The sequence below is a fragment of the Portunus trituberculatus genome, chromosome 15, assembly GCF_017591435.1.
Source record: "Portunus trituberculatus isolate SZX2019 chromosome 15, ASM1759143v1, whole genome shotgun sequence".
Lineage (NCBI taxonomy): Eukaryota > Metazoa > Arthropoda > Malacostraca > Decapoda > Portunidae > Portunus > Portunus trituberculatus.
Genome location: NC_059269.1, coordinates 20,823,447 through 20,833,446, shown reverse-complemented (window position 1 = coordinate 20,833,446; position 10,000 = coordinate 20,823,447). Strand labels below are relative to the sequence as shown.

The window sequence follows — 10,000 nt, the reverse complement described above, 5'->3', positions numbered from 1 at the left end:
TTTCCTTTGTAAATCATTCTTAAATCCTCTCTGCATGTATCATCCTCTCCACTCCATTCGTCTCCTTTCCACTCCTCTCTTATTTCTTTACTCTCTTCCATATATTATCATCCTTCGCCTCTCTTCTTTTTCACCCTTTCTTCTCTTCTTTATCTTTCCTTCTACCGTTTGTTTTCTCTCTCCTTCCGCTATGGCCCAGTGGAGCAGTAAGCAGGCAGACCTTCAGTGCTTCCTGGGTCTTGATGATTACAGACTCACTTCCTACATGGCCTCTCTTTAATCTCCTTGTTCATGGGAAGTCCCTATCCAAGATCCTTATGGGTGGTTCTTCCGCCATGATAATTACATGCAGGGATTCTGTTGTGTGTGTGTGTGTGTGTGTAGAAGGATGTAATTGTGTGTACGTGTGAAGCTGTGTGTGTCTTTGTTTTCGTTGTTTCTACGTAAATTTCTTTTTCTTATATGTTGACTCTCAAAAAGAGATGTTTGTTAATGCTACTTTATCGATTACTTGTTATTTTTTTCTTTTCCCATTTTTTTCACGTGTAGAAAATGCTAAAACCTTAATTAAGATTGATAAATAAATAAAGTAGTCTTAGTTATCTTAATTTTGCATATAACATAACATAACATAACATAAATAATAGGATAACAAAGGGCCACCAGGGCCCATCTAGGTTATCCTGTATCAGTCGCACAGCGACCTCGTCATCAGTACTTAAAGATACACTTACAAGTACACAATACATTATATAGTAATTCTAAATATTTGGCCCATTAACAGGGCTAAGTCCTGCAGTGAAATCCTCTACAATTTGTGGTCCCCATACATGGGGATCATGTCTTGTTTAACTATAGTAAATTTCTTATAAAAACTATCATGCAGTGCTATACATAATTATAAATCTAATAAATTTAAGTGCTTATCTAATCTGTTTTTAAACATTGTCAAACTAGTGCTATTTACAACCGTCTCTGGCAATGCATTCCAGAAGTCTACCACCCTATGACTAAAGAAATATTTTCTTATATCTAACCTGCAGCCTTGCTTTCTAATCTTCCTGCCATGATTTCTAGTCCTATTTCCCTCCTCTAAGGTAAAGAAAGATCTCACATCTATGTAGTTTGTATCTGAGAACATTTTAAATAACTCTATCATATCCCTCTTATACATCTCCTCTCAAATGAAAACATGTTTAATTCCTTTAATCTATCTCTATACTCCAGGCGCTTTAATGCTGGTATCATCCTAGTTGCTCTTCTCTGAACTGCTTCTAACATGTTGATATCCTGCCTATAGTGGGGTGACCAGGCCTGTATGCAATACTCTAAATGGGGCCTAACATAGGAATTATATAAGCTACGCACCACTTCCTTACTTTTATAACTAACATTTCTATTTATAAAACCCAGGATCCTATTTGCCCTATTTCTTGCTTCTAAACATTGCTTTGAAAATTTCATAGTCCTGTCTATCACTACTCCTAAATCCTTTCCTTCCTCTACTGCCTCTAGCCAACATCCCTCCATCTCATAGTTAAAGTTTGTGTTGTCTTTACCTAAATGCATAACCTGACACTTTTAGAATTAAACTCCATCTGCCACCTGTCTGCCCATGCTATCAGCCTGTCCAGGTCTCGTTGTATTCTGTAATTGTCCTTTTCACCCTGTACTGCACATGCTATCTTAGTATCATCTGCAAACTTTGATACTTTGCTACTAATTCCTATATCTAAATCGTTAATGTACACCAAGAAAAGAAGAGGTCCTAGCACTGATCCTTGGGGTACCCACTAACCACTTCCTTCCACTCAGACATTGCCCCATTTAATACTACTCTCTGTTTCCTATCAGAAAGCCATTCACTAATCCAATCAACTAACCTACCCCTATCCCATGTAGTCTCAATTTGTACACTAGCCTCCTATGCGGTACCTTATCAAACGCCTTGCTAAAATCTAGATATATAACATCTATGCTATTTCCATCATCTAACTCCTTGGTAATATATTCTAAGATATCGAGCAAATTTGTAAGACAGGACCTCCCTGATCTAAAGCCATGTTGGGTATCTCTAATTAATCTATTCTCATTTAAATGCTCCCAAATACTACCCTTAATGATTTTCTCTAGTATCTTACATACTATACTAGTTAAACTGATCGGTCTATAATTATTCGCATCATCCTTCCTACCTTTTTAAATATTGGAGTAACATTAGCTAACTTCCAGTCCTGAGGTATCTCAGCAAACCTAAGTGATCTTTCAAAGATTAACTTAAGTGCTTCAGAAATACTGTCTACACCCTCCCTAAGTACTCTGGCATGTAGCTCATCAGGACCACTAGCTTTCCTATCGTCTAGTTCAAGAATAAATTTCCTAATAATTCCCGGTTTTATATCAATATTTTCTAAAGCTCTTAAACTACTCGTCGCACTGTTTGTAACAGGATTTCCTATTCTTTCCTAGTAAATACTGAAGAAAATTGTTCATTCAATAATTCTACTATGTCTTCATTTTGATCCACTACTACACCATCTTTTCTGAGTGGTCCAATCCTATCCTTATTTCTTTTATCACTGACCTTGTAATAACTATATAATTTTTGGGATCTTTACTCCCAGCTCTAGCTAGTTTTATCTCTGCCTGCCTTTTACTTTTTTATAACCTTACTCAAATCATCTCTGACCTGTCTGTACCTAATCAAATCTACATCTTCCCACTTTTCTGCAACTCTCTGTATGCCCTCTTCTTCTCTCTGATCTGGCTACCTATCTCATGAGTCCACCATAATGGCTTCCTGTTTCTCTGCCTTATATCTTTGTAAGGGATACACTGCATCACTATACCCTTTACTACAACCTTAAAAATATCCCACATCTCCTGTGCAGTTTTATTTCCAAAACTATCTTCCCAGTTTACCTCTCCTAATAACTGACGTAACCTACCATAATTGCCTTTCTGATAGTTTGGGACTCTAGTCTTATTCACTATATTATCCCTACTGGAATTAATGATAAATCTAATTATATGATGGTCACTGTTTGCTAAAGTCTCTCCTACCTCAACTTCCTTTAAACAATGCTCAATATTTGTTAGTACTATGTCTAAAACCTTCCTCCCCCTAGTAGGTTTATCTACCATCTGCACTAAATAGTTATCCTGAAAACTTTCCATAAACTTATTTTCACTAGCATCTCCTACCATCCTCTCCCAGTTTACTGACTTAAGATTAAAATCCCTAAGATAATTGTCTGACTAGTACACCCCTATTTATCTCATCTACCATAAGGTTGTCTACATCTGCTGACTGGTTAGGTGGTCTATAAAAGCTCCTACTCTAATAACCTTACTTTTGTTTACTCTAACATCCAGCCATAAGGACTCTACTCTGTTATCTACCTTAATACCATTAACCTGACTGGAAATGAAGGATTTTTTACATAAATAACTACTCCTCCACCTATCCTACCAATTCTCTGGTGTAAATACATAATGTATCCATCTACTTCATATTCTTTCCTATTTTCCTAAACTTTTCCTCATTTACCCATGCCTCTGTGACACATACAACATCTAAGTCCTCCTCAACTATATAACTAGATAACTCGTCCTTCTTGTTCCTAAGACTCCTGGCATTTACATAAAAACATTTAAGTCCTGCTACCTTCCTAGATGCTGTCTCCTTATTTGGAATCCTAATCTTATTCTCTCCTATTTGCACCTGGAAATCTTTCCTAATCTTTTCACTATCTCTGTTTATCCTATCTAATTTATGTCTAGCATCTTTCTTCTGGAATGCATTTGCTACCTCACCCCCTACACTCCATCCCAACTCCCCTCCAGACATCCACTCAGCACATCCACACCCTTCCTACTCAGATGCACACCATCCCTAGCATACAAATCCCTTCGCCCATAGAACCTATCCCATACATCCACAAAGCTGACACCCACATCCTTACACATCCCTTTTACCCGATCATTCACACCAATGGCTCTAGACAACCATTCCTGCTAACATACACACGAGGCAAGATTCCTGACACTACACACCTCCTACCACTCTCCCTTATCTTGCCTAACATTTCCCGAAATCTTGCCACTAACTCCTCCGACCCACCTGCTCTGACATCGTTCCCACCTACGTGCAAAACTACTACACCCTCCTCTCCATCCCCCAACCCTCTTCTGCACCTCCTCACTCACTGCCTTCACACCTGCACCAGGCATACACACGTTCGTCCTCCTATCCCTGTCTTTCCCACAGAAAGTGCTATCTAAATACCTAACCTGAGAGTCACCCACCACACACACCTGAGGTGTGCTAGGCACAACCCTCCTCCTCCTCTCCTCTACCCCCTTCTTTCTCCTTTCACTCACCACAACCACTTCATTCACTCCACTCTCACTCTCCCCTCCCCTCCAACAAACCGAACCTATTTTCACACTCAACAGGTTTAGTCCTATCCTCCCTAACTGCCTCCGCTTTCCTTCCCTCGCAACCTGCCATCTCTGCCCATCCTGACTACTATCTTTCCCAGTCTGGCTCGCCTGCTCCCTCTTCCCCACTCTGCTCTTCCCGACAGAGGGCCAAGCCACCCTGTCGCCCTCAGAAGGTCCAACCTTCGGCCTAACACTGATCTCCTGCCTAATTTTTTCCACTGCCTCCCCAAGCCTCTTAACCTCCTCCTTCAACTCAAAGATGAGAACTTCGTTCGCACTTTTCCCCTCACTTAGCTTTCTGATTTCCTCTCGCAATTCTCGGTGCTCAAGAGAAAGAACTAAATTCTCGCTCTTGAGCCTACACACCATACACTCAGAAAAGTCAACGACCTTCCTGTCATGCCCACACATCTCACACACAACAAACTCTCCCAATCCCACCTCAACACTCTCTTTCACGCACTCAATCACACTCTGATATACCTCAGTAGCTACCGCCATACTAATTTACAATCTGTTAACTCACAAACAAATAAAAATACTTGGTGACGGCGGGGTGGGGGAACCGCGGTGGTGGGGGGCCTAAGTGAGGTCAACTAATCCTCTTTCAAGGTCAACTTGACGGTTACAAGCCTAGTCTCCTCGCTCTACCAAAATACTTTTAACTCACAAACACTGATTCTAACCACTATTTCACTCTAATCTAACACTTGCAGTACACACTTTCACTTCACTAACACTCAAAAGCACCACACACAGACACCAAGCACAAACACCACTCGCTAACTATAAAAACCACAGCCAAAAACGGAGCGCACACACAACACGTCCACTCGCCACCGCAGCTGCAAGAGTGAAAGAAGAATCAGGAGTATGTACAAGATAGGAAATGAAGACATAAAACCAGTCATGAAGAAAAAGACCTTGGGGTGACAATTACCAATGACCTATCGCCAGAGAGACATATAAACAAAATAATTGAGAAGTATTGAACTTATTGAGGAACATAAGAGTGGCGTTCGTATATTTAGATGAAGAAATGATGAAGAAAATAATTACTGCAATGATAAGACCGAGGCTTGAATATGCAACAATACAGTGGGCTCGAACTTAAAGAAACACATAAGGAAACTAGAGAAAGTACAGAGGGCTGCAACAAAAATGGTGCCTGACTTAAGAGATTTGACTTATGAAGACAGACTGAAAAGAATGCAACTTCCGACCCTGGAAAACAGAAGAGAAAGGGGAGACCTGATAGCAATATACAGAGTGATGATTGGCATGGAAAAAATGGATAGGGAAGATCTGTGTATGTGGAATGAAAGAATGTCGAGAGGGCATGGGAAAAACTAAAACGGCCACTTATAGGAGAGATGTGAAAAAATATAGCTTCCCTCATAGAAGGGTGGAAGCATGGAATAGTTTAGACGTGGAAGTGGTCAACGCAAGGAATATTCATGATTTTAAGAAAAAGCTGGACATTAATAGATATGGAGCGGGACAACACGAGCATAGCTCTTTTCCAGTATGTTACAATTAGGTAAATACAATTAGGTAAATACACACACACACACACACACACACACACAGAGAGAGAGAGAGAGAGAGAGAATATTCGAACACACAAGCTTCGCAGGAATATTTCATTTTTTGACACACACACACACACACACAGAGAGAGAGAGAGAGAGAGTTGCAATAGTTTTTATTATGATTTGACTTCATTGCCGCTATATTATTTTTTCCTATTTCAATTTAAAAGAGTATTGTTTGAAAGGCATATAGAAAATTTTAAAACACATAAATTTTCTGAGGGACCTACATGCCTGTACAGATCGTCCACACCTGTGGACGATCTGTACACTTAGTTTTTTTTTTTTTTTTTTTTTTTTTCTTGCCTTATTTTCACCCATTAATGTTGTGATGCCAAAACTGTGCCATACACACAACATAGCCAAATGACTATATTTTATATTAATAACTTCAACTTTATGTAATTCACTGAAGTTTTTTTTTATGATTATTTAAAAAAAAAAATTGTACGATCTGTCCCCAACTCACCCAACCTATATTCAGAACATAGTTCCTAATATAACAAGATTCTTTGTATTTGGCTGTTCTCTGCTTTCATACATACGAGTGATTTGAGTTCTTGTGTTCCCTTCATGCGGAAAATTCGCAAAATCCCACGCGCAGTTTGATTATTGGCTTCCTATTAAGCCAGCAGACGAAGGTTGGCTGCTGTAGTTGTTATGTTGCCAAGTTGCCAAGAGTAAGAGAATTAGCAGTTGTTGCCCATGCCATCCCTTCACTACAGTTCGCCATCACTACCATACCGCCGCCGCGCCACGATCTCTACGCCTCATGCACCGTCTTTCTTCCTTCTCTCCTTCCTGCTCTCCAGTTTGAAAATATAAATCTCGTGTCACCATTCCGGAAGTAACATTTTCTCATCTCTGCTTAAAATTTTCTCTCTCTCTCTCTCTCTCTCTCTCTCTCTCTCTCTCTCTCTCTCTCTCTCTCTCTCTCTCTCTCTCTCTCTCTCTCTCTCTCTCTCTCTCTCTCTCTCTCTCTCTCTCTCTCTCTCTCTCTCTCTCTCTCTCTCTCTCTCTCTCTCTCTCTCTCTCTCTCTCTCTCATCAGTGATACAGTATTTTGTATGTTGCATTTCTCTCTCTCTCTCTCTCTCTCTCTCTCTCTCTCTCTCTCTCTCTCTCTCTCTCTCTCTCTCTCTCTCTCTCTCTCTCTCTCTCTCTCTCTCTCTCTCTCTCTCTCTCTCTCTCTCTCTCTCTCTCTCTCTCTCATCAGTGATACAGTATTTTGTATGTTGCATTTCCATTCCATCATTTGGAATCATTTTCCATATCAACAACAGATACACTAGTAAATTACTGAAGAATTAAGTAAATGAAAGTTAATACGGCGTCACGCGAGTAGTGAAGACAAATTCGTAGCTTAAGTAAACCTGCACTGAAGCACTGTGGATAAATGAATACAAGAAAAGTTAAAGAAGTCAGATTCAGGACTCTTTTGGGGAGTGTTTTTTAAATGAACCTTATTCCTACCCCTTATAGCCGATCTTTCTCACATGAAAAACAAGCAGGTATTCCCTTAAGGTCTGTGATAAAGGGCAACAAAAAAAGCTAAAGAAAAGACCCAATGAAGCTTATAGAAATAGGTTCCATAGAAGGCAATAGAGGAATGCCACACATCTTACACATATAAGTACAACATTTTTCTTCGGTGTTCTTGCCTAACATACACCAACACCTACCAGTGAAGATAGTGCCGTATGTTTTGTTTCAAAGCAGTAGTAGTAATGATTGATTTTCCTTCAAACAGTTATTAAGAAGAAGCCAGAGCATGCTGGGAAAAGTGTATGTCGTGACCCTGACAGTGAGCCTGGCAGCAGCTCAGGTGATGTTCCCAGGGGATGAGCCTCCCGTCAGCAGAAGTGAATCTTCTCGGGCAGATGGAAGCGCTTCCTCGCCAATCTTCTTCCCAAGGGAGTCACAGAGGCCTGAAGTGAGTGATGGTTCTAATACAATCTTTGGATTTGTAAAGACAAAGTAACACTTTAACTAAAGCTGGTAATACTAGAAAATAAAATTATCAGATAATGTTAGAAAAAAGGAACTGGTAAATCTTTAGAAGATAATGTTATTAGATAATGTTACATGATAAAATAAACTGGAAAATAGAGAATTACTTTAACTTACAATTTACAATAGGTGGCAATAATGACAATGCATGAGTGCAGGATAGAAGACTAGAAAACAATTCAGCTGAAAAGAATGAATTGGTGACTGTCAGTGTTATAAGTTGATATGTATTTCATATAGTTATATTAGTCTGTGTATAATTATCATTCTTCATGCAAAGCTTACGTGTGATGTGAGTTCCACAATCAGGTAGTGATGCACTTATTTTTTTTCATTTACATCATTGCATATTGCACTGTTATGGCTGTTTCCTTTCTAATTTAAGCATCTCTGAAACATTTGAGTTGTCTGTTATCTCTCTCTCTCTCTCTCTCTCTCTCTCTCTCTCTCTCTCTCTCTCTCTCTCTCTCTCTCTCTCTCTCTCTCTCTCTCTCTCTCTCTCTCTCTCTCTCTCTCTCTCTCTCTCTCTCTCTCTCTCTCTGACAAAATAAATTTAATAAAAGTCATTTGCTGCAACATAATCATGATGACTAAAGTAAATTAAAATGAAATTTCATCTGACATTTACTTCACTTGTGCTTATATTTCCATGCAGGTCCCTTGTACCACCTATGATAGGCAGCAGGGCACCTGCCGGCTGTTACTGAAATGTGCCACTTTCTATGCCGAGATTGCCGAGCTGTCCCGTTCCCCATGCACCATTAGTAGTGAACAGCAGGGTGTCTGTTGTCCACCCACCAAGGAACCAATTGTGGGCGAGTATTCAAATTACACCTTGTCTGTTGTTTTCATTTCTAATAACCTCGATTGCCTTAAGTCCATTCTCTTTTAAATGATTGTAACATATGAGTATGTTTAGTGTTTATACTCTCAACATGGTAAGGGATACAAGGTGCAACAGTGCACAAGTATACCTACACATTTTCTAATTTTATGTATTATTTTCTCACCCTTGTAAATTATAAAGAAAAAATATTTCATGATATTCTTCATACAACTTTCATTAATTCATTTATTTCTACTTCTTCACATACTTATTATGATCCTGCTCATCAAAATTCCTTTTATTCCCTCATACACTCATTACACTTCCTTTAGTATTTGACTGCATTCTGACTGTTGTTCACATCCATGTTCTTTTTATTTTCCACATATCATTTACCCTTTAACTTTCTAGTCTTTTTACATATCCTACTCTATTCTTTATGGTTATATTTTTTTTGCACCTTTCCACATTTTCCCCTGACTTCCATACACTACTATTTATTTCTTCACCCTCTCTGGCCTTACTATAAAAGCCTTTACACTTAGAACATCTCTGAACATCCCATGCAAATTCTGCATTCTGTAACACATAGCTTATCCATACTTATTTCCCTCATTTTTCAAAATACCCTCCTCTTGTTGATGCAGACGTGGGTGGACTGATCAGCAAGCAGCACCATGCCCCTCCCTCACTGCCTGATATCCAGTTCCCTGACCTGAACAAAGCCTGTCAGATGGGAGTAAACGAGGTGAACCAAGAGGATGATTTTGAGGCTTTCTTGGTAAGATCTTGTTTGCATATTTTTTTTCTTCATACTTTCTTGTTGTAATTATTGTGATCCTAGATTGCACAATTTCTCTGGTTACTGGTTATAGATACTCAAGCAAATTTTCATAGTTTATTTAATAAATTAATAATAATAGTAATTCATAAAACACATCCATTATGTTGCTGGCAAAATGACAATCATTGAAAAATCATAGATTCCTTTCCCAATTACAGTAATTGCATTTTTCATGTTCAAACAATATTCAAGAATTACTGTAATTTATTTTACACAAAACTACATGTCATTCATTAATTGCTTTCCCATAGTTATATTTCACAGTCATCATCATTATTAAAAT

The 10,000-nt window shown here is 38.9% G+C and overlaps 1 protein-coding gene across 1 annotated transcript in view; it reads left to right on the top strand.

Annotated features, from left to right (window-relative positions):
• Positions 1-10,000, top strand: part of LOC123504161 (peroxidase-like) — a 54,706-nt gene that overhangs the window by 15,586 nt on the left and 29,120 nt on the right. The window contains exons 2-4 of the mRNA XM_045254497.1: positions 7,788-7,970; positions 8,703-8,862; positions 9,521-9,654. Of these exons, the coding sequence (XP_045110432.1) occupies positions 7,788-7,970; positions 8,703-8,862; positions 9,521-9,654 (477 nt within the window). The remainder of the gene's footprint in view (positions 1-7,787; positions 7,971-8,702; positions 8,863-9,520; positions 9,655-10,000) is intronic.